This window comes from Ursus arctos, unplaced genomic scaffold, assembly GCF_023065955.2.
Source record: "Ursus arctos isolate Adak ecotype North America unplaced genomic scaffold, UrsArc2.0 scaffold_31, whole genome shotgun sequence".
NCBI lineage: Eukaryota > Metazoa > Chordata > Mammalia > Carnivora > Ursidae > Ursus > Ursus arctos.
Window position 1 is genome coordinate 24,095,542 of NW_026622997.1, and position 23,979 is coordinate 24,119,520.

Sequence of the window (23,979 nt, forward strand, 5' to 3'; positions counted from 1 at the left end):
ATGTTCTATATACATCTAAAAGGTCCTTTTGGTCTAAAGTACAGTTCAAGTCAAGTATTTTCTTATTGATTTTCTGTCTGGATGATCTATCCACTGTTGAATGTGGTGTATTGATATTTCCCATTATTATTGTATTGTCATCCTTTACTCCCTTCAGATCTGTTAGTTTTTGCTTAATATATTTAGTGCTCCGGTATTGGGTGCATATATATTTTTAGTTGTTATATTCTCCTGATGAATTGACCCCTTTCTCAATATATAATGACCTTTGTTGTCTCTCTCTTTTTTTCAAAGATTTATTTATTTATTTTAGAGAGATTGGGGAGGGGCAGAGAGAGAAAGAGACAAGCAGACTCCCTGCCGAGTGGGGAGCCTGATGTGGGGCTCAATCCCAGGACTCTGAGATCATGACCTGAGCCACCCAAGAGTCAGATGCTTAACCAACTGAGCCAACCTTCGTTGTCTCTTGTTACAGTTTTTGACTTAAGTCTATTTGTCTGATATAAGTATAGCTACACCTGCTTTCTTCGGTTTCCATTTTTGTAGGATATCTTTTCCATCCCTTCACTTTTAGCCTGTGTGTGTCATTGAAGCCAAAGTGACTCTTTTGTGGATAGCATATAATTAGGTTTTGCTTTTTATCGATTCAGCCACTCTGTGCCTTTTGAGTGGAGAAATTAATCCATTTACATTTAAAATAATTGTTGATAGGTAAAGACTTACTGTTTGTTGCCTTCTTTTTTAAAAGAATTATTTATTTATTTTAAAAATTCCAATATAATTAACATATGGTGTTATATTAGTTTCTGGTGTACAATACAGTGATTCAGCAATTCTATACATGACTCATTGCTCATCATGATATGTGTACTCTTCATCCCCTTCACCTATTTCACCCATTCCCCTACCCCCTCCCAACTATTGCCTTCTTGTTAATTGTTTTCTGGCTGTTTTTCAGTTTCTTTATGTCTTTCTTCCTTTCTTTCTGTCTTCCATTGTGAGCTGTTAGTGGTATACTTTGATTCCCTTCTTTTTACTTTATGTTATCTACTATAGGTTGTAGACTACTTGAAACATCTTGTGGATAAGCAATCTATTTTAAACTGATAACAATTTAACTGTGATCTACCCTTTCACTTCCCTGACCCACATTTATGTTTTTCATGTCATGATTTATATCTTTTTAAATTGTGTATCCATTGTGAAATTATTGTAGCTGTAGCTGCATTTGATATTTTTGTCCTTTAATCTTTTTGCTAAATTTAAGTGGTTAGCACACCTCCATATTACAGTATTAGAGTATTCTGAATCTGACTGTATACTCAGCTTTACCAGTGTATTGTCTCTTCGTATTGTATTTTTTATGTTTTCAAGTTACTAGTTAATGCCCTTTTGTTTCAGCTTACAGAACTCCTTTTGGCATTTCTTATAAGGCAAGTATGGCTGTGTTGAACTCCCTCAGCTTTTGGTTATTAAGGAATGTCCTTATCTCTCCTTCATTTCTGGAGGACAACTTTTCTGGGTAAAGTATTCTTCATTGGCAGGGTTTTTTTCCTTTAGCTCTTTAAATATATCATCCCATTCCCTCCTGGCCTGCAGGATTTCTGCTGAGTATTCTGCTGATGGTGTTGTGGGTTTCCCTTATATCAGAGAAGTGTTTTTCTCTTGCTGCTTTTACAGTTTTTCTTTGCCTTTGATTTTAGACAGTTTTATTATAATGTGTCTTGTTGAAAATCATTTTTAATTGAAATTTTGGGGTGACCTTTCAGCTGCACAAACTTGGGTATCCAAATCTTCCAGGTTTGGGAAGTTCTCAGCCATTATTTATTTTTAATTTTTTAAATTTTTGTTTATATTTTTTGGTCATCTCTACACCCAACACAGGGCTTGAACTCACAATCCTGAGATCAAGCGTCCCATGCTCTTCCGACTGAACCAGCAGGTGCCCCAGCCATTATTTCTTTAAATATGCTTTTTACTCTTTTCTCCTTCTCTTATTTTGGGACTCCAGTGATGCACAAATTGTTTCCCTTAATAGTATCCACTAAGTTCCATAGGTTTTCTTCATTCCTGTTCTTTTTTTTTTTTTCTTTTTTTCTTTTTGCTTCTCTGATTAGTTCATTTCAAATGATCTGTCTTTGAGCTCACTGGCTCTTTATTCAGCTTGGTACTGTCTGTGGTTAAAGCTCTCTATTGAGTTCTTCAGTTTAGTCATTGAATTCTTCAGCTCCAAAATTTCTGTTTGGCTCTTTTTAATGTTTTCTATCCCTGTGGAACCTCTCATTTTGTTCCTGTGTTGTTTTCCTGATTTCATTAAATTGTTTATCTGTGTTCTCCTATATTTCTCTGAGCATCTTTAAAAGAATTATTTTGAATTCTTTGTTGGGTAATTCCTGAATCTCCATTTCCTTGGGATCCATGACTGGAAGTTCACAGTGTTCCTTTGATGAAGTCATGCTTTTCTGATTCTTTGTGATTCTGTAGCCTTGAGTAGGTATCTGCACATTTGAAGAAACAGACATCTCTAACAGACTTTATGGACGAACTTTATGGACCAAGATGTTTACCTGTGGGTGGCAGCTTGATGGAATGTGCCATAACACAAGTTCTAGTGGGTCAAAGCACCAAGTGCAGGGATATATGACAGCTCTGGGCCTAGAGGGTGTCGTACCTCATCAGCTCAGGACACTGGGATCCACAGCATTGACAACCGCATTGTCCTTGTTGAGTGCTGGGAGGGTTCAAAGGGGCTGAAAAGACTCAGCAACACCTTTAGGTCCAACAGGTAGGGATCAGAGCAGGCAGTAGTGGTGGCCAGAGCTGGCAGTGTGCACACACTTGGCTCTAGGGGTCAGCCATGGTGCCTGTGTGTGGCAGGGGCTGGTGTACAGACACACACATAGTGGTGGGCACCAGGGCAGGCAGCAAGGGCACAGTGATGGCTGTGGGGGTGGCTTTGACTGTCAGCATATACTACTATGGCTGCTGGTTCTTGCCACAGGTGCACAACAGTAGAGTCCAGTGTTGGGAGTCTAGGCAGAAGCACGCGGATACACAGCTGGCAGGACTAGTTGCAAGTAAGCCCAATGGTACAGGCCTGTGACAGAAGACAGGCTAGAACAGGGCCCATACGCTGCTGCAGGGGCCCTGGCTGTCAGTATTTCCTTCTGTGGCTACATGGTCTCCCCATGGGTATGTACGTGGCAGTGGAGGCCAGTGACAGAGGTTGGGTCAAGGGTGTGCAAGTAGTGGCTTGGGGGTGGGGCGGAGGATAACTAGTTAACATTGAGCTCAGTGGTATAGGCCAGTGACAGGAGACAGGGCTGAATCTGGGCCCTCAAGCAGCTATAGGGGCCTTGGCTATTGGTGTGCACTTCTGTGGCTGTAAGATGTTGCCATGAGTGCACACGTGGCAGTGGAGGCTGGTGATAGGAGTCAGGCTGGTGGAGTGCAAGTGCAGAGTTGGAAGGGTTAGCCCCGGCATGCACATGGTGGTGGAGGTCAGCCATGGGGATCTGGGCTGGTGTCTTGTACTTCTGCAGCTGCAGAGGCCTGGGGTGGCTGCTGGTCTTCATTGGCGCTGGTGGAAACAGAGGGGATGGTAGGGAGTGAGGAGGAACTCAGGGGGCTGGTGTCAGCCAAAGCAAATACCTTTCAGGTGAAAACCAGTGAAATCTGTGGGGTTTATTCATTGGGTAACTGGGGAAGGGGGTGGGAGAGGGGAAAGGATAGGAGGTTGGCTCTAATCCAGCCCAAACTAGTAACCTAATAATAATGAAATGATAGCTAATGTGTGCTGAGAACTAAGTATGTGTAAGACGCTCTTCTAAGCATTTCACAAATGTCAACTCATTTCATAATTATAACACAGTGATGTAGGTACCACTATTAACCCATTATTGCAAATGGGGAAACCAAGGCACAGAGCAGTTATGTGGTGAGCCAAGGCTGTGCATCAAGTAATTGATAGAGTGGGAACCTCTTCGATGATGCAGAGAAGTGATCATTCTTTGAGAGTTCCAACCCTTCCCTTGCTCTTTTCAAATGTGACATCTAGGAAGATCTAGGGCAGGGCTGTCAGGGCAGAGAAGGGACTGGTTCCTATATTCCCATGGTGGTCTCTGTGTTCTCCATGGTCGGAAATGCTACCTGGCCTGGGACCATCTGCCTGGCATAAAAATGTACTTTAATCTTTCAACAGAAATTAAGGACTGTCTTTAAAAATTAAGATGACATGCAAGTGTTATATGCTCATAAGATCTGTAGAATGTGTTTGGGGGAAATATGGACACCCCCCCCCAAAACCTCTATTTCAGGCCATGCTTAGGTAATAGAGAACTTTTCATTTGAATTTAAGGATGAGGAATATAGCCTCCCTGTTGTAGATTGCACCATAAGAGACATGCCATTAATAATCCATTAAAGCAACTTGAGGGGTTGGAAGTTCAGGGAACAATGTCTTAGAATACTGAAGTATTTGCCAATGAATGTCTGCCAGTAAAAGATGGAAATCAATTTCAGTTCAGGTATGTAATTAACAAGACCGTTTGGCAAAGAGGCTACGTGCATTCTTCATGACCAAACAAGAATACAACTGTTAAAAATTGTTTCATCAATGTGCAGTGGGGTTCCCTTGGGTGAATTTTTGGATAAAAGAGGAACCCCTTGAGAAAGATTGGTTTACACCTCCAGGAATCTCTTCGGGGTCATTCATAACTACCAATTACATTGTGTAGTGTAGTTCTAAATGAAATATGAAAATATGCAAAGAAAAGCACTAGAATTTTAGCCACAAAAGAAGATGTAAACAGATCTAATTAATTTGTGCATCTACATGTAGAAGCAACCCAATGTCCATCATTGGATAAACAGATAAGCAAAATGTGGTCTGCCCACGCAATAGAATATTATTTAGCCTTAAAAAGGAAGGTAATCCTCTCACATGCTATAACATGGATGAACCTTGAAGGCGTTATGCTGAAGGAAAGAAGCCAGACACAAAAGGACAAATACTGTGTGATTCCACTTATATGAGGTGCCTAGAGCAAATTCATTGTGACAGAAAGTAGAATGGTGATTGCCAGGGGCTGGAGGGAGGGGAGAATAGGGAGGTAGGAACAGAGTTTCAGTTTTATGACATGAAAACATTCTGGAGACAAGTTGCATAGCACTGTGAATATCCTAAAGGCTACTAAACTTTATACTTATAAATGGTTAAGATGGTAAATTTTATAGTATGTGTATTTTACCACAATTAAAAATAAAAATAGGTGCCTGGGTGGTGCAGTCAGTTAAGCGTCTGACTCTTGGTTTTGGCTCAGGTTGTGATCTTTGGGTCATGGGATGGAGCCCTGTGTCAGGCTCTGTGCTCAGTGTGGAGTCTGCTTATGATTCTCTCTCTCCCTCTGCCACTCCTCACTGTGCTCACGCACTCTCTGTCTTTCTAAAATAAATGAATAAATCTTTCTTAAAAATTTTTAAAAAGGGGCACCTGGGTGGCTCAGTTGGTTAAGCATCTGCCTTCAACTCAGGTCATGATTTCTTGGTCCTGGGATCGAGCCCCACGTCAGGCTCCCAGCTCAGCGAAGAGTCTGCTTCTCCCTCTTCCTCTGCTCCTCCTCCTGCTTGTGTTCTCTCTCTTCTCTCTCTCTCAAATAAAATCTTAAAAAAAATTTTTTTTAAATAAACAAAAACAAAAGATTTAACCCATCAAAACTGAAATGTGCAGTTTGAATTTTAATAACTTGTTTCTATGGGAAGGAGAATGCCTCCTAGTGCATTTCTTTCGCTCCCCTTTTTAAAAACACTTCCATTCACTTAAACTGTGAAGTGCATCTGACTCCTCTCAATGTTCTCTCCCAAGAACTTAAATAAAAGGTATTCTACTGAATGAAGTTGTGTGTGGAAGTTCTTTTGGTTCTGGCACAGAGAAGTAGTGAATTCAGTAACGAAAACCTGTAAATCAGTAATCATCTCAGCTTTCTTGACCAATGGAACATTTTTTTGTTGTTGTTGCATCTTTGTCCTGCAGTCTCTCTCTTTCTCTCTCTCTCTCTCCCTCCCTCCCTCCCTCCCTCCCTCCCCCCCCCCCCCCGCCCTTGGCTTGCTGGTCAACCAGTTAGCTTCAAGTTATTCTAGGGCACACCCATCCCTCTACTTACTTCTGCATACTTGCCACTCTTTTTGTATGTCATGTCATGGGTCAATGGGCAGTTGGGTGGGCATGTGGGGTGGCCAGCCCACTGTCAGGGTTCAGAATGCATTTGTCCTATTAGTGAGACAGAGAAGGAACAAGACCTGAGAATGAAGGGCACAACCATGTGAAGGATGGGGGGTAGCACTGGCATGTACGGAGGCCTGTCATGTCAGGGAGTGTACGCGGGCGTGTGCTCCCTGAGCACCACACTCTCACCCAGAAGCACTCACACCGGAAATGACCGGCGCCAACAACTCCTCATTGGCCATTCTGTGCTGTCAACCTACCTTGTCTTCTCTCAGCAAGCACTTGTGGAACAGGTGTCTCCTCCAGACCACCTCACCAGACAGCTTGAAGGACCTCTACCACTTTGCTGTTCATCTCAGAGTTGAATTAAAGCAGTGAATTCTCCTCTTTCTAGGAATAGCTTGGTGTTCAGTAGGGTTAGAGAGACGAATTACTACCCCCTGCTTGTGTTTAAGTCGGGGCTTGGGGCTGGTTTGGATGAACATTTCTGAGACCCAAGGCAGGTAAGGAAGTATTTTTAAGAGATGCTAGGCTACTGTGGTCACAGGGGTCTTGTTAGAGCCGCTCTAACACATTACTCCAAATTGTGTGGCTTAAAACAACAGAAGCTTAGTCCCTCTCAGTTCTTGTGGCCAGAGGTCTGAAGTCAAGATGTTGGCAGAGCCTCACCCCCTCTGAAGTCTCTACGGGGGACCCTTTCGTGCCTCTCCCAACTTCCAATGACTCCAGGTGTCTCTGACTGGGGGCTGTAGAATCCTTTCTCTGCCTTGGCTTCACATGGCCTCCCCTGTGTGTCCAAGTCCCTCAATCTTCCCTCTGTGTTTCTCTTGTAAGGACACTTGTCATTGGATTTAGGGCTCACCCCAAATCCAGAATGATCTGATCTTGAGATCCTTAATTATGATGCAGATATCTTGCAAACAAGATCACATTCACAGGTTCTGATGCTCAGGACTTGGACATTCTTCAGCGCACTACTGATGGAAATATTTCCATCGTGAGGGTGGGTGAAAGCTAAAACCTCTTTAGAGCAGTGTTGACCACATCCTGTTTTGCGTCTCTGTTCTCTGGGCCCTGGGTCTGCCCAGCCTAGGCCCAGAAACCCAGGAACCAAGTCTCATCCCTCCCCACCACCCCTCCACCCAGTCTCCCGCCTCCATCCTCTCCCCTCCAAACTAAAAATACACTTTGAAACACATGGGCCCGGGAGAGTGAAGCATTTTGTCAAGGTTATACATCCAGTTAGCAGAGGCAGGGCTGGAGTTGAGAGTTCCCGATTCCTAATCCAATGTCCTTTCTGAAATGGTTATTTTGAAATCATATTGCTGCAGTTACAAAGCATGGGGAGTAGAGCTGTTGAATTAGAACATTAAGCCTCCTGCATTCCTGGCAGGCTTTCTAGGCTGTTTCCAAAGAAACTTATCGGCCTGTCAACATTCTCACCAGCCCCTCTTACCTTCCGAGCGTCACAGGCCCGACAAAGTGCAGGCAGACGCACTTTTCACAGCCTCCTCAGCCAATAGCTATAGAGGCAATTTTTCATGTCTCGTCTCCAAGGCAAATGATGGCAGCAACTTTCAGGCAGCCGAGCCACACACTAGCTCTGTGAACTGTGCTGTCAATTTTTATTTTAATCCTCCTTTATTCACAGTTTGATTTCATTTAGGATTGGCCCCACTTCCTGTTCAAATGCCAGGCCTGCGGCCCCACAGTAACTGACAGAGCTATCTAGTCATCACTACAAAGGAAGAACTCTGCCCCTAGACTGTCGTAGGGGAGTTTGGCTGCTATGTTAACTCAATCTTCCTGGGCAGCTCCCAGTCCTGGAGCAACAGTCAAGAGAGAGCAACAAGGAATTCCTTCTTCACTTTCTGTTTCTTGGAACCATACCAGCTTGGAAATGCTTCCCCGCCCTTCTAATATCCAGTTTGCTTTCTCATGTTCTTGAGTAGGAATAAATAGACCACATTGTCAAACTCTGGAGTGATAGCCCCCTTGAAAAGATTTTAAAAGGGAGATGAATGAAGTATTCTAAATCTGGCCTTTGAGTGCTTATGATGTCGGGAAATGCATTCTTTGGTAAAAGGATTCATCTGAGGTTGAACACAAAGGCTTGGAGCTGATCCTTGAGCAAACACTAGGTAGAAATACAGTGTAAAATGCCAAAAGGGGCAAGAGGAGCTCACTTCCATTGCGTGTTCAGGTCGGCTTCCGTGGTGACTGGCAGGAGCTCCACCATAGCAAGGAAGGGTCAGGGTGTGGCTTGGCCGCTACCACCTAAGTGAACACCCCTGCAAACCATCCCTTGTGTCTAGCCCGTGTTCCCTGATCGACTTGACATAAGCCCACCTTAAATGCCTGCCTCTTTGTAGAGCTCATTTACAGTTGGCTTCTGTTGCCTTCATCATCCATGTGATTTTCTAAATCAAGGAAGTCAAAGCCTAAGAAAAGGACATGCAAACCTGAGATCAAATTTGAGCTGACCTGAAAGCCCAGATTTCAGCCATAGCCAGAGAGTAAGGTGAGCTGGACAGAGAGCAATCAGTACAGGCCCTACACAGCAGAGCTGAGGTCAGAACCTGGTTGGAACCAAGCAAGTATGAAATGAAGCTTAGAGCAGGGTCCAGAAACAAAAATGGTGTTCAGATCTTCTGCTTCCTGATGGGGGCTGAAAGCCAGAGTATGGTTGTCTTAGGTCATGATCTCAGGGTCCTGGGATCTAGCCCCACATAGGGCTCCATGCTCAGCGCAGAGTCCACTTGTCCCTCTCCCTCCCCTCTGCTCCTCTCCCACTCGTGCACACACATGCAATCTTTCTCTCACTCTCTCAATCTCTCTCTCTCAAATAAATAAATAAAATCTTTTAGAAAAAAAAAAGGACATTTGCTAAATCTCACACAGCTAGGAATACTTAAAACCAGGACTCAAAACAAGTAATTCTGACTCTACAGCCAGTGTTTTTTCTCTGTTTGGAGGGAGATGAGTAAATATTTTAGATACACAGAGTTTGAGTGCCAACATGGCACCTATTTGGGGATGTTCAATGTGTAACAATGGGTCAAGTTGAAAAGAAAAGTCTAGGCTAGGAATGTCAACTTGGAAGTCATTTGCTTAAAAGTTATGAGGCCAATGTGAATGTTCAAGGGAGAGAATATTGAGTGTAGCATAAACATGGGATGATAAACCCCAAAAGAATCTCCCAATTTAGGAAGTGAAGGACAAAATGTGGGCAGACAAAGGAGATAAAAGAAGCAGCCAGAGAGGTGGGCAGAGAACCAAGAAAGGCCAGTTCTGCAGAAACTGAGTTAAGAGGGAGTCATAAGAAGGAAGTGGTGGTTAAGAGGATTTAATTGGAGATACCGGTTTGCAGCAGATAAGATCCAAGAAGCATCCTTTGAATTTAAGTTAAAGATCTAGATCGCTCTATGGAGTTCTACACTTGTATATTGACATGTTTACTTGACTTCCCAAAAGTACCTCAAATCATAGATTCGTATGTCCTGAAATTCTGTCTTCCTCCCTATACTCCAGTCCCCAAATCTGATGCTCTTCCATCATTCGTCTTTCAGTGAATGTGTCTATCATCTATTCTGTTATCCCAGAGTAGCGACTGGTAGTGACTTCTTCCTTGCCTACTGCATACAATCCAACATCCTCCTAGCTGCAAGGGACGCTGGGACATTGACCGGGGTTGGCTTTGACCAGGGCTTGGGAAATGTTTCCATCCAGGGCCAGGTGGTAAATTTTGGAGACTTTGCAGGTCATATGTTTTCTGTTGCAGCTACTCAAATCCTTGGAGTGTGAAAACAGCCATAGACAATAAGTAAATGAATGGGCGTGTCTGTGTTCCAGTAGTTTTATTTACAAAACCAGGTGGTGGACTGGATTTGGCCCAGGGGTAGTTTGCCAACCTCTGGCTTAGATGAAACACAGCCTACTTCTAAGAGATGGGCACATTGTTGCTTCAAACAGTCCTCATTCTATAAGCAAGAATTTGGCGGGGGGGGGGGCATTAACAGTGTCCACAATGCCTGGTCCACGATCTTCATTGCCCTTCCTGATGACTTGCACCTACAAACTATTGGAAGTCTTTGTTGAATTATGGAAGGTGTATTTTTGGTTTGTAATGAAGAGTGCAGTTGATTTTTTTTTTCCCCTGACTACTGCTGGTTGTAGACAGTCACTGATCAGAGACTTTGGCAAAGGGACTTGCTAATTCTACAAAACACCAAATTATGAAATTTCTAAGCTGATGCTCTGGCTCTTGAAACTTGATGGAAGGAAAAGTAGGGTTGAAGTAGCTGGGGGGAGTTGTGCGGCCAGAGCACCTGTGCTCGGGTGTATGTTAATTTGTTTGGAAATATTTATCTATGCATACAGAGATGGTGCACTTGATGACTAACTATATTTATGCTGCACTTACATGCTTTTTCTCCGCCTTTAATGCAATCAGTGCACATTATGGAGGCATGAATATGCAAATGTTGAATAAAGCTTGAATTTTTTAATTAAAAAAGCTAAATCAGGGGAATTATAAGCACCCAATTTAACATTTTTAAATATGAAATGAAATGTTCTCCTTCATTCCCATTCATTGCCATGGATTTTGTTGATATTCAGCATGGAACTTGATTATTTTATGCCTATCTGTTTTTAAAGGAGTTGGCTTGGATTTTGGTGAGATCAAGGAGTGTGGGGGAAGGGCACAAGTGAGAGGAAAATGATTGACTGAAGAGTGACTTTTTTCCTGTCCTGGTTGATGTTGCTGGCACATGAAGCAGCTTATGGCTTGTGTACTTGCAAAGAGTATCAGCGTATAAATAGTCGGGAATTGCATTTCCAAAAGGAAGCATTTTCCCCACTCAATCTTCTCTTAATTCAGAAAAATTACTTTTAAATTGATGTAACACAGCAGCTTATAGCAGTTACATTATTCTCCCCCATGAATAAATGCAGACTTCTTTCTGCTCCCGGTACAAACCAACAGACAAATGCACTCTCTTCCGGCTTCACTCTTTCTGAGAAGGAAAGGTACTCTCTCTACTGGCTTGGGTTGAGAGCCCGCTTTGCAATCAGTTGATTATTTATTAAACACTTCCTCATGTGGGATTCAGAACTGTCCATAATTAAATTACAAAGACTCATGCCAAGCTCCTTGGCGTTTAGAATCTTCCATGGTCAAACAGCTGGGTGATCTTGGCCAAGTGGCTGGTCATGATATCGATAGTAATTATACCTTATAATTATGCCGCAGTTTATTCAAAGGACTTCCACCTGTGTGCCCTCGTTTAATTTGAAAACAACCTCTGGGCCTCAAGCGAAAAATGGGTCAGGCCATTTTCAAGACCCTTTCGGAGCTACCATTTTGAGTTCCATAAGGTGTTTAAGTGGGGACAAAAAAAGAAAGGGCTAGACTAATGATAACCACATTTAACCCTAATTGATCTGCTTGCATGAACAAATAGCAGAAAATCTAGTCTGTGGTGACAGAACGATGCTTGGTCCATGCTTGCCAGTAAACAGTCTCTCAGACTTTGTAAAGCTTTGCACTTAGGTTTCCTGGTTTGGTCATTTTATAGGAGAAATTCCTCCTGTAGTTTATCTCATCCCTAGCATATTCTACCAAATCTGCCTTCACAGTTTCAGGCATGCAGTCTGGAATTCTCCAAAGAATGTGAAATTCTTCAAAAGCTGAGGTTCTCCTTACAACAGCAGAGAGAATAAAGTGCTCAGGGAGTGATTGAAACATCGAATGAGTACTGACATCAAGCTTGTGGCTACATCAAAATTTGAACCCATGTCTCTTTCTTACCTTGTCTTTTCTGATGGAGGTGTAGCAAGATGCTACTTTGTAATACACAGTTTAAACTGTATGTGGCTTTTATTTATACTCAATGGAGGGAAATATATATTTTTTTATTATGTTTTGTTAAAAACATAATATATATATTAATGGTTTTAAATAAATGTTTTATTTTGAAACAATTCTAGATTTACAGAAAAGTTGCAAAGGTAACACAGAGAGTCCCTACACCCTTTACGCAGTTCCCCCCAATGTTAACATCTTCCATTATCATGATACGTTTGTCAAACCTAAGAAACCCTCATTGATACATTACTTTTTTTTTAAGATTTTATTTATTTATTTGAGAGAGTGAGGGAGAGAGAGAGTACAAGCAGGGGGAGCAGCAGAGGGAGAGGGAGAAGCAGGCTCCCCAGTCAGTGGAGAGCCCGACCTAGGGCTCAATCCCAGGACCCTGGCATCATGACCTGAGCCGAAGACAGATGCTTAACCAGCTGAGCCATCTAGGCGCCCCAATACATTACTTTCAACTAAACCCTAGACTTTATTTGGATTTTACCAGTTTTAGGAAAATACTTCTAAGTCCCAGATGTCTGAGTTTGTGTCTGAGGTCAGCTCAGCGGCTTCAAATTCTATGAACCTGAGTTTAAGGGATCAATGTTATTGGATCACAGAATGGCACATTAGTCAAGCATTTTAGGATCCGCACAGTGCTAACACATTTTTATAAATAAGGCAAATAAGCTCTTTGGGGAAATGAACATCACACGGGGCCAGCATAACTTCAGTTGCCCAGCATGTTCTCCCCAGTGGCTCCAAAGAGCGGTCACTTGAGTTTGGCTGGCCTTTTCTTAGATTCTTAGAGAAAAGAATCCTGCGTACACTGACATACACTCATGCCACATGGAAATGGAAAGTTGTGATGTGTAGAAAGATCGCAATTCTTATGGTCTTTTCAATCTAGGAAACGAGGCATTTTATGGTGTAAGCCTTTGCAGAATGGGTAGGTGGACTTTAAGAAAGGGGGCTGATTGAGGTTTACTTCCAGCTGGAAACGCTAGAGCGTAGAAATGAGTCATCCCCAAACCATCCGGGTTTCCTGGGGGTAGGCATTTCATTTGGGCTGTCGGTGTGGCTGTGGGTTAATCCCAGGTACATGTAAGGTGGTGTGATCTTGCATGTCAACACAGCGAGGCGCGCAGGAAACGCTCTGTCAACACGCATAACCATTAGTCTATCTGCAGCTGATGCCTTTGAGCCATCTTACTGAGAATGAGGGCGACCCGAATACATTTCTCTCTCGCAGTACAGATGGATAGCAGGAAGCCGAGCAGATGCATTGTGGCTAATCAGGCAGAGGCGCAGCGGGGTAACGAAAAGCTAGGATTCTCATGCCTTCATGAACCTTAATTAAAGAGCTCGGTGCCTCCTTTTGTTTTATCTGTTGCCAGTGTTTGGTCTCCTATTGTGACAGGGTTTTTTTGTGTTTTTTTTGTTTTTTTGAGTAACCATCAATTTGCTGTGAGAAACTGATGGGGAGACAGAGGAGTGCTATGTCTGCGAACAAGCAGGATGGTTGTGGCTGCCCAGGAGTTAAGGAGGTGCTGCTCTTGCAGCTGCAAACCAAGCCTTGCAAGAGCCAAGCACAGAGGAGGCGGGAGAGAGGGTGGGAGGAATCCAGGGTACCTGCGAATTCATCCCGCACCGTCTTACGCAACAGCCGACAGAAACCAAACATCGTTAAGGGAGAGAGAGCTAAATTATTGAGTAGACTCTTCAACAGCAGGCGAGTGGAAAAGACATCTGCAGATTTGTGTTTCACGCCCCAGTAATAAATACAGTGTTGAGAGGAGAAATCTGTCCTAGCAAACGCGTGGGGATGGGGACAGACTGCTAACAGGCTGGCTCTTCCTCTTGACAAGATCTGAGGCAAAGGTTGTTGGCTGGGTCCAGTGCCCTTCCGTGTGAGCTGGAGGAGGGAAAGGAGGGGGAAGAGATACCTGAGCTTGGAAATAACTAGGTGTCCGATGGCTGAGCGATTAACCCCAAGGCAGTTCAAGAGAAGCCAAGAAAAAGCTGGATCCTGTGGGGAATGTGTGTCCGAGCAGGATCTGGATGAAGGGATGACCCTTCAGGGCAAGCTCCTTGAGGGCAAGAACGATCTCAGTAAATATTTCTTGGGCCTAGTTTTGTAGGTGCTTCTATTTTTTTTTAAGATTTTATTTATTTATTTGACAGAGAGACAGACAGCGAGAAAGGGAACACAAGCAGGGGGAGTGGGAGAGGAAGAAGCAGGCTCCCAGTGGAGGAGCCTGATGCGGGACTCGATCCCAGAATGCTGGGATCACGCCCTGGGCTGAAGGCAGACGCTTAACGACTAAGCCACCCAGGCGCCCCTTGTAGTTGCTTCTAAATAGCACCGTCTCACATCTGTTGCTAGAAGGCCACAGAAAGAAGCATATCCTCCTGATACTTTGCACGTAAAGATAGTTGGGTCCACTTGGAAAGGGCATCAAGTTAGGAATCAGACGTCCTGAGGTCTATCTGCAGTCCACCTTTTAAATTCAGAAGAGCCTTGGCAAAGACACTTAACCTCTCCCTGTGCCAATTACTCAGGACAATTTGTGGTGACAAAGGATGACAATGAGCTAGTCAAACTGCCAGAGACTGTTGTCTCCTTACATCTTCGTCATGCCTACATGTAGACATTCACATTTTTAGAAAACTGTCTCATTCCATCACTCGCCTTCCCTCATCCCCCAAAGCAATGAGCTCCAGTTATGGGGATTAGACCAGAGGCATCCAGAAATGAAGATATTCAGATGGTTTGGGCAGTGGGCCATCTAAGTGTGAGATCAGCCCTGTTTAGAAAACCCCCAGTGCAGTGCCCCTTCAGAGGGACTGTGCTCACTCACTTATCACTAGGAGCATACAAATCCCAGCGACTCGTGCTCAGCGGCTTCGTTCCTGCCTCCTGCAGCGCCTGCTTGACCTCAGATCCCTGCTCCTATCCCCAGGCTCACAGACCAGCTGGCTTCCTATTCTGGATCAGGATATCGGCCTGAGGTCTGCCATGTTCTGGTGACCCACTGGACTCTTCCTCGCATGCTTCTCTGTAATATACAGTAAATCCAAAATGGTGATAGAAATGAGTCTTGACATGTGTGGGTTGAAGCCTAGTGTTTCATCAATTATAATTAGTAAGTTATTAAGTCAGGCCAGAGACAGAAGCACGGAGTGGTCTCATTGTAATCGCCAGTCTCACCAGAGGCCAGCTGACAGGCCATGTGGGAGATTCATGCAGCCCATGTTTGGAGAGCCCCACCTTGCGTTTTCTTCTAGTAGAAGAAGATTGGGGAAGAAACCACTCCATGGCCCCCTTCTCCTCAACTGTAACAGGTTTTTCTTTAAAGCACTTACCTTTCAGAAGTACAAACTGCTGTAGAAGCCTTAGCTCAATTACCTGTGAACCACAGAGCATGATGTTCCTACAAGAGACACCAACCTTGTAGCAGATGAAGATTGATCAGTTGTGGGTCAGACTGGTAGAAGGCGCCTTCATTTTCCTTTCAATTAAATCTCAAAACATAGAATTTCCTATTCTTGATTTTTTTGACCTGTATTGCAGGTGTGCGATACAGAGTGGAAAGTACGGATGCAGATTGCTCATTTTGACTGGAGATACCTCGTTGACTGGCCTGGAGGCTCTTTGGATTCTGAAGCCTCGTTCTGCAGTTCGTATGTCTATTTAGGTTTGTTCTGTCCCTGCACACATCACTTATGTATCTCTAAAGGGCCAGCGCCGACTGGATCTCAGCAGAACAACTTGGAGAAATGCACCCGTGCACTCCCATCAGCTTCGTGAGGATGTTTCCTACGTTGTTTGGGATTTGTGTTCGTCTTATGGTGACTCCGCATCTGAGGCTGAGTGGGCACCTTGAACTGGCTCCAGGGCATGATGAGAAGCACTAGAGTTAGAGAGTTGATGCAGCCCTCGCACTTTTTTGCTTCTTGTCCTTCTGATTCCGCCAAAGACAAAAATTGAACCCCCACTGGGTGGGTGCCGACGATCATCTGGGAGGCTGTGGACAACCATGTGGAGAGGTCGTGGATCATTTCTAGGAATAGTGGCTAAGAGAGCAGTGAAAAAGTGAAAGTGACAGAAGCAAGTTAGCATGCCCACCACCAAGGATCTTACCGTTGTGCTAATTAGAAATAACCTTCCCAGCAGATTGATTCAGGGGCGTTTTCCCTGCGCCCAGGGTACACGTACTACGGCTTTCCACTGGCAAACATGTCTATCTGACGCTCGGCTTTCTGGTTCATTTGATGGTTGGTTTTTGGTTTTTTGGTTCTTTTTTTTTTAAGTTGGTGAGTTAGATTTTAGCTATAAATACTCTAAGTTCGTGAATAACGCTACTGTCCCCCAGTTTAGGCCTCAGGATGCAGTCACGGAACTTTAGAAGACATGAAGGTGGTGGGATAAGGAATTAGACCCCTGATGCATTTCCCTTCACTCCTCCCTCTCACACACACCCCATCCAGCTCCCACATGTATTCCTTGCTTTAAATGTGGCATTTTGGCATTATGGCAAAAAGGATGAACGGAACCAACTAGGACATGGGGCCTCTGACCCCCTTGCCCTTCCTACTTGCCTACCCCAGTCCACATTTGTGTCTGTCTCACCCTTATTGAGCAGACGCAACCCCATCTCTTGGGAAATCAGGACCTCTGAGGCTTTTGATGTGACTTTGTCCTCGGGGTGATGGTCCTTTGGCTCTTTTCTTTCCTGATTGACTGGAAAGCCTTTCCTACTTATCACCAGAGCTGTCTCACTGCCCCCACCCCTCTTACAGATTGCTCTGGGGTGCTTCAGAACCCAGGCAACTGTTTTTGGCAGCATGCCTTTGAATCTCGATAAGGACACCACTGTCCAGAGTTGTTTTGAACAACCCCTAATAGCTTTAAGGGCAAGCAGACCAAATTGTATGCATCTCCAAAATGATTTGGAAAACCCAGGATGGGGCTGATTAGGGGGAACTAGGCCAAGGGTTGCTCATGGTTTTTGGCTTTCCCTGACACAGCTGGCCTGTAATACCTCTGATGCTTGAGATTGCCCTAAATAGTGTGTTAAAGGTTCCCCTAATAATAACTACACTATTGCATTTCCCAGATCTTGTCACACGAGCAGAGTTTCCAATCTAAATGTTCCCTTTACAAACATCTTGAATTCAAGGGTCTCGTAAGAGTTTCTGGGTATTTAACAGAATCTCAGGGATCAAAACAGTAGCAGGTGTGTCAGCCATGAGAACTGTTTAAGTAGTTAGGGTTCTGAAATGACTGTGAGTTAGCACCTCATGGCAGAAGGAGTTAGAGCAGAAGCTGGCGAAGAGTCTCTGGAGAAGATAAAAATGTTTAATGGGCACAGGTGGCAGGCAGCCTCTGAGATGGCCCCCAGTGACCCCACCTCCTGGTATTCAAGCCCTTGTGTAATCCCCTCTCTTAAGTGTGGGTTGAACCTAGTGACTTGCTTCTAATAAATAGAAGACATGATGTGATATCACTTCTGATATTCGTTTATTGTGACCTCTGTTTTGTTTGTTCTCTCCATTGTTTGCTTGATGAAGTCAGCCGCCATATTGTGAGCTGCCATATGGAGAGAGTCACATGGGGAGGAACAGAGTGAGGGCCCTGACCAACAGCTCATGAGGAGCTGACTCTAGCCAACAATCGCTTGAGTGGACTTGGAGGCAGATCCTTCCCCAGTCCAGCCTTCAGATGACTGCGGCCCCTGCCAACACCAGGATTGCAGCCTGTCAGCAGCCTGTCAGCTGCCTTCTGAGGCAGAAGACCCAGGTAAGCTGCACCCAGATTCCTGAAGGTTAGAAACTGTGCGATAATAAATGTAATTGTTTTGAGACACTAAACTTTGGAGTAGTATGTTATGTGGCAGTAGATAACGAAACCAGCATGTTGAATAGTTGACCTCTGGTATCCCTCCCAGACCGGGGATTTGTGAATTTTCAGGAGTTAAAAAAATAAGACTCAAAGATATCAACTATATTGATATCAAAGCTCTTCTTTCTTTTTCTTTCTCCTCTCTTCTTATTAAGCCCAATAAATAGTTGTGCGTATCTGTTGGGATTCATTTTTCCCTGTATTGCAGGCTTGTCAGCTAGCTGAAATCTTATTAGGCTAGCCAGAGAAACTGAACTAATTCAGGCAAGAGTCTTTGGGAATTCTAGGAAGTCCACCAGGAAAAGGAAGATACCATCTGGTGGCTAATGTAGTGTGCTTTGCATGTGAAATAAGAGCGATCCCCGCTCAAATAAGCGATTCTGAGGTATCATTGATTGCTTGGGGTCTCAGCAGTTCTTTCTAATCTAAGCTATTATTTTCACCTTTAGCACCAGGGCTCATCAGCCCTGGTACTGAATGGCTGCTTCGGCCATCTCTTTAAGGAGCTGCCACAATTGCTTTCTGCATAGATAGATCTGTGACTTAAATGCTATTGGTTCAATGAAAGAACTACAGTGCTTCATTCTGACTTGAGGAAGCCCAGGCAGGGTTTTGCCACTGCAGTTCCAAAGATCTATTACTCTGCTGGACCAGCCCACCAAGTTAATGTTTTGTATTAAGATTTCTAGTCTTCATTCCTAGGAACAGAGAGGCAAGTGGCATGCTAACGCTTGATATTGTTGAAAGAAATAAAAGATGTAGCTTGAAATTTAAGCAATTTGCATAAAAGAAAAATCTCAGCACGGTGAACCGAATTGCCCTTCTTTTCCCCACCAGGCACATGGGCAGACTTCACAATGCTTGAGCAATGGTGTATTTTAAACCAACAAAATGATCTAGAAGACAGACCCTAAGGAGTTCAATCGTGTGAAAAAATTGTCTTGTGCTCTCCGCATATCAAGTACCTAGAATACATTAGGAACAAGTGCTCTACTGCCTGCTTATGCTTCTAAATAGCGTTCTGATTGTAAATTGTGACTAGCAATTTATCTTAGGAGCAGTTTTGCTCCAGGGGCGGAGGTGGAGAGACAATAAGGGACGTTGCAGGATTGCAATGTGTGGGGAGTACAGTTCTCACCTGTACCGTCTCGTCCCAGTGGCCTGGTGTCATGAACAATGTCGGCCACTGAGTGGTTCTTGAATGTCACTTATGTGTCAGGATGGTGGTTCTTGAATTGCACTTAACGTACAAGTTTCCGTCTGCTAAGATTTTCACAAGACAGTATCTCTCTAGTTCCTGTGACATACCAAAGAAAATATATCAGTGGATGTAGCTCAGGAAATGGAAACCCGGAGTTTAAATCCTTTTTTAAAACAGTTGTCATAGGAGCACATGGGTGGTGCAGTCGGTTGAGCATCCGACTCTTGGTTTCGGTTCAGGTCGTGATCTCAGGGTCGTGGGATCAAACCTCATGTCATGTCAGGTTCTGTGCTGCGCTGGGGAGTCTGCTTGAGATTCTGTCTCCCTCTGCCCCTCCCGCTTGTGTGCACTCGCTCTCTCAAATAAATCAACACATAAATAAATAAATATCATAAAGTGCACATAACATAAAATTGACTTCTTGCGACTATCTTGAACTGTGCGATTTAGCAGCTCTAAGTACGCTCACCATGTTGTGTATTCATTAACACCATCTAGTTTTAGAACTTTTCGTCACCCCAAGAGGAAACCCCTTACCTATTAACTAAGAACTCCCTGTCTTCTCTCCTCCTCACTCCGGGCAGCCACTCATCTGCTGTCTCTCCAGATTTGCCTATTTTGTATAGTTCATATATATGGGATCATAGAACATGTGGCTTTTGTGTCTGCTTCTATCAGTGTCAAGCTCTTTTGTGGCTTTTATCCATTGCGTGGATATACTGCATTTCGGTTATCCATTCGTCAGTTGATGGACACAGGTTAAACGCTTTGAACATTAACTAGAAGCAACATGCACTAAAACTACTGTATCTATGACCAATTAATAGATGGGCATATTGGTAGTAATCATTCAGGACTAAACTTCAGAAATGGGCAACTTTTTTTAGCCAGCAGATCACAGGAATGGACTCCTTTTTCTGAAAGCAAGATTTGTGGTTCATCTTTATCCTTTAAAATGGTGACAAACAGAAAAGTATTTGAAAGATGTGATTATCCTGGGGCGCCTGGGTGGCTCAGTCGGTGAAGCATCTGTCTCCAGCCCAGGTCATGATCCTAGGGTCCCAGGATCAAGTCCCACGTCGCAGGGAGCCTGCTTCTCCCTCTGCCTGCCACTCCCCCTGTTTGTACGCTCTATCTCTCTGTGTCTGACAAATAAAGAAAATCTAGGAAGGAAGGAAGGAAGGAAGGAAGGAAGGAAGGAAGGAAGGAAGGGAGAGATAAGGAAAGAAAGGAAGGGAAAGAAAAAAAAGATGTGGTTATCCTGAGAAAACTGGTCTGCTGAATGCTAGAGGACTTATTTTACAGGTTCTGGCATTTGCAGGCTGAAGTTATTATGAGGAAGAGTTGGTCCCAGTGGCATGGTTGTGGAGAGCTTTCTGGGAGGTTCTAGGAGGGAGGTCTAGGAGCTGTCTCCTGGGTGATGTGTGTGTGTGGAGGCGCTTTTCCTCAGCCTTTCCGGCTAGAGTTTTGTCAATGCTCATGAATGATTCTACCTCAGGCATGCAAGCGATCATCCCCTATCAAAGACACTCCATGGGGCTGGGGTTTCTGTTACTGCAACATTTCCCTGTTACTCCCAGTGTTACTGCTGCACGTGGCAGTGTTGAGCTTGGAGGCCGGGATAGAATAGAGCCGGGCAGCGGGTCTGACATGAGGAAATTGGGTTTGTGTGGATAGAGGCATCTTTAACCCATATTCATGTGGGGACGAGGGCTATTCTGGGGTGTAACCAGAAAGCTTGTGTTTGAAAGTGAGCTGGTTTAGAAACTGCTGAGGGTTGGTAGGTGTCACAGACGAGAGGAGTGGGGGCACATTTAGTTCTATAGTTTACACAGGTCTTGACCAGTTTTAACCAACTGTGCGTTGTGTATTTGGAGACTTGCATCAGAGTCTTCTTTCAAGATACTTCTCAAACTCTGGTAGCTCCATCATAGGAGGAAAAAAAATGCCAGCTTCTTAAACTGGGGATGTGGGAAGGTAGGTGTTAATTGTTGCGTGGTAGTCTTTATGCCTTCCATAGATTTTTTTGAAAAACTCATATGTGTTTTCTGATTTTATAACAGATTCTTAAAATGTTCTGCACAAGCTAAGTGGTTACAATTAAAATGAATAATAATTGCTTTTCCTTTAGAAAAAAAAATTAGCCCATACCCTTAATTAGATCGCTGTGTGTACCACCCAGCGTCTGTTTGTGTGGTGCTTGCCGGAAAGTCTAAATGCGTGACACTGAATAATAATGTCCTGACTCTTCTATGCTGCAGACCCCAGATGTGGTCTGCCACTTCCACTCCAATTACTGGTATTGGAACTTCTCCCTGGCCCACTTCTGTAGCTGTTAGGACAAGATCCCAGACTGGTTCACGTCTGCAAGTGAACATCGTGTGGGTAAGAGTTGAAGTGATTCACGAACCGTGAGCATGACTTAGCTCCCTCTGGAGCATGGGTTTTGAGGGAAGCTGCGTTGTCTTTCCAGAAGGGTGTCATCAGCGTACCTTAGCCATGCTAATGCAGCACATCCTAGAGTAACTGCACATGGTTAAGCATGACTCTAAGTGTAAAAGAAAACTAACATAGAATTTGGGATATGGTTAGTGCTCACTACACGATCCTTCATTTGAAAGCATTAGGAAAAGATAGAAACAACTAAGGCATATTCCAGGCTTTTTGGCACAACCTGCAAAACATTTTTATTCTTTTTTTTTTTTTAAGATTTTATTTATTTATTCGACAGAGATAGAGACAGCCAGCGAGAGAGGGAACACAGCAGGGGGAGTGGGAGAGGAAGAAGCAGGCTCATAGCGGAGGAGCCTGATGTGGGGCTCGATCCCATAACGCCGGGATCACGCCCTGAGCCGAAGGCAGACGCTCAACCGCTGTGCCACCCAGGAGCCCCAAAAGGTTTTTATTCTTGACTGAGACAGGATCAAAAGGATTCTGTGTGATTCCGTGTGTATTCTGTATACCTCTCGTGGGGGAGCTTCTGGATGGAGGCATTGCATTTGGTTTTTTTTCTAGAGTCCAGATCTTCATATAGAAAACTACATTTTTTCCCACCATCTCTGATGAGTGGGCATCCCATCTGTGTTTGGTTATCTTCACCAGCACGATCTCACTACTCTAATTTCTAACCTTGAAACACGTGCCTCATTTGTACTTTGTGCACAGGAAGCTCACCAACTGCCATCAGTCCCTGTGATTCTCAACCAGACCGACTGCACTCTGGATCAGCTGCATGAATTGCAAATTGTTGGGGGAAGGTTGCCGGAAACGTCTTACCACTTCTAGTAGGCTGCCATAACTAAGTCTCACAAATTGGGTGGCTTAACACAACAGAAATGTGTTCTCTTACAGCGCTAGAGGTCAGACATCTGAATCAGGTGTTGGCAAGGCCGTATCTGTCTGCAGGCTCGGGGAGGGTTCTTCCCTGGCTTCTGGTCGGCTCTAGCTTCCCTTGCCTTATAGATGGATCGCTTCAACCTCTGCCTTTAACGTCACGTGGCTTTCGCACTTCTGTGTCTCTATCTCTTCTCTTCTTACAAGGAGACAATAGTCATACTGGATTAAGGGCCCATGCTACCCCAGTATGACTTTATCCTGACCTAACTAATTCTATTGTCAGCAACTCTATTTTCAAAGATTTTCTATTCTGAGGTACCAGGGATTAGGACTTCAACATATATTTTGGGAGGACACAATTCAACCCATAACACCACTAATCTGTGTTTCTGTGTTCAAAAAAGGAACTCAGCCCTGCTGAGTCTCTAGAGAAAAGATGTCTCAAGACTTGTTAAGCACGGGAGAGCTGTAACGGTGTCACCTCGAGTTGTCCTCTGATACCCAACTGTATTACAGAAGGTTTGGCAAAAAGATACAACATTGCTGATTAAATGAGTGCTCACTGAGTGGTCTGATTTTATTCCCCGCCATCTTGAGACTCACTGAAGTAAATATGTACTGCTGTGCTGTAGGGGGCGGTCAGAGCAGAGCTCACTGAAGGACCGCCCACGTCCCCCTTTCTGCACCCCAGCACAGCATTCCGTCCTGTGCGGGGGCCAGGTGCACTGCCACAAGTTCAGTTAAGGTTGCTGCTTCGGAAGAGACGAATGATGGCGGGAGAGGAAGAGGGGGAGTTAGGCGGGAAATGGGGCGAGGAGAGGGGTAGACTGCCTTAGTCATCGGGATTATCTGGATGACCCCTGGGGGCCCCTGGGAGGAGACATGTGGGTCGCTTCTACATCCCAATCACCTGAGTTATCTGCCAGGCCATTCTGTGGTGGGATTCCGGGGGGAGCACAAGGAGTCCCAGATGGGGGTGGCGTGGGATGCTGGTGAGCGAGAAGGTCTGGAGCAAAGACATCGTTCATTTGGTGGGTCAGAAGCTTGAGAGGAACACTGATGATGGTATATCCACCTCCCTTGTTTGTGAGAGGAAAAGCACCCCCGCCAGTTCGCTTCAGGCTTATCGTCTACACCATTCCCGTTCCTTCCTTAACGGAAATGGTTCATTTTTTAAAACAATTTTGTGACTTACTGAGTCAAATCTGTAGTTATTGGAATACTTTCAGCTACCGCTGGTGAGGGAAAATTAAAACAAATTGATTATTATCCTGTAGTTGCACAGTTTTACCAACTCCTGCGAGCGTCTGCTGCCCTGAAGAGGGCTCTGCCCACACAGTTCTCAGCCCTACATGGAGTGGTGGTTCACCTGCTGCTTGGAGAGTCAGGTGTCTCCCTCTTTCAGTGAAGTGAGTTTTTTTTGCCATAATAGGAGAAGGAACTGAAGAAGGGGAATG

General features: G+C 44.4%; 1 protein-coding gene across 9 annotated transcripts in view; it reads left to right on the top strand.

Moving 5' to 3' along the window:
• CDKAL1 (CDK5 regulatory subunit associated protein 1 like 1) overlaps positions 1-23,979 on the top strand; it is an 811,149-nt gene that overhangs the window by 658,610 nt on the left and 128,560 nt on the right. For 3 of the 9 annotated variants that reach the window (XM_048225747.2, XM_048225752.2, XM_048225750.2), the window contains 2 exons: positions 15,655-15,778; positions 17,655-20,372. In XM_048225747.2, the coding sequence (XP_048081704.1) occupies positions 15,655-15,778; positions 17,655-17,713 (183 nt within the window). In that variant the 3' untranslated portion in view covers positions 17,714-20,372. Of the gene's footprint in view, positions 1-15,654; positions 17,598-17,654; positions 20,373-23,979 lie in introns of those variants that run through there. The other 6 variants (XM_048225748.2, XM_048225753.2, XR_007191477.2 and 3 more) reach the window with 5 other exon arrangements.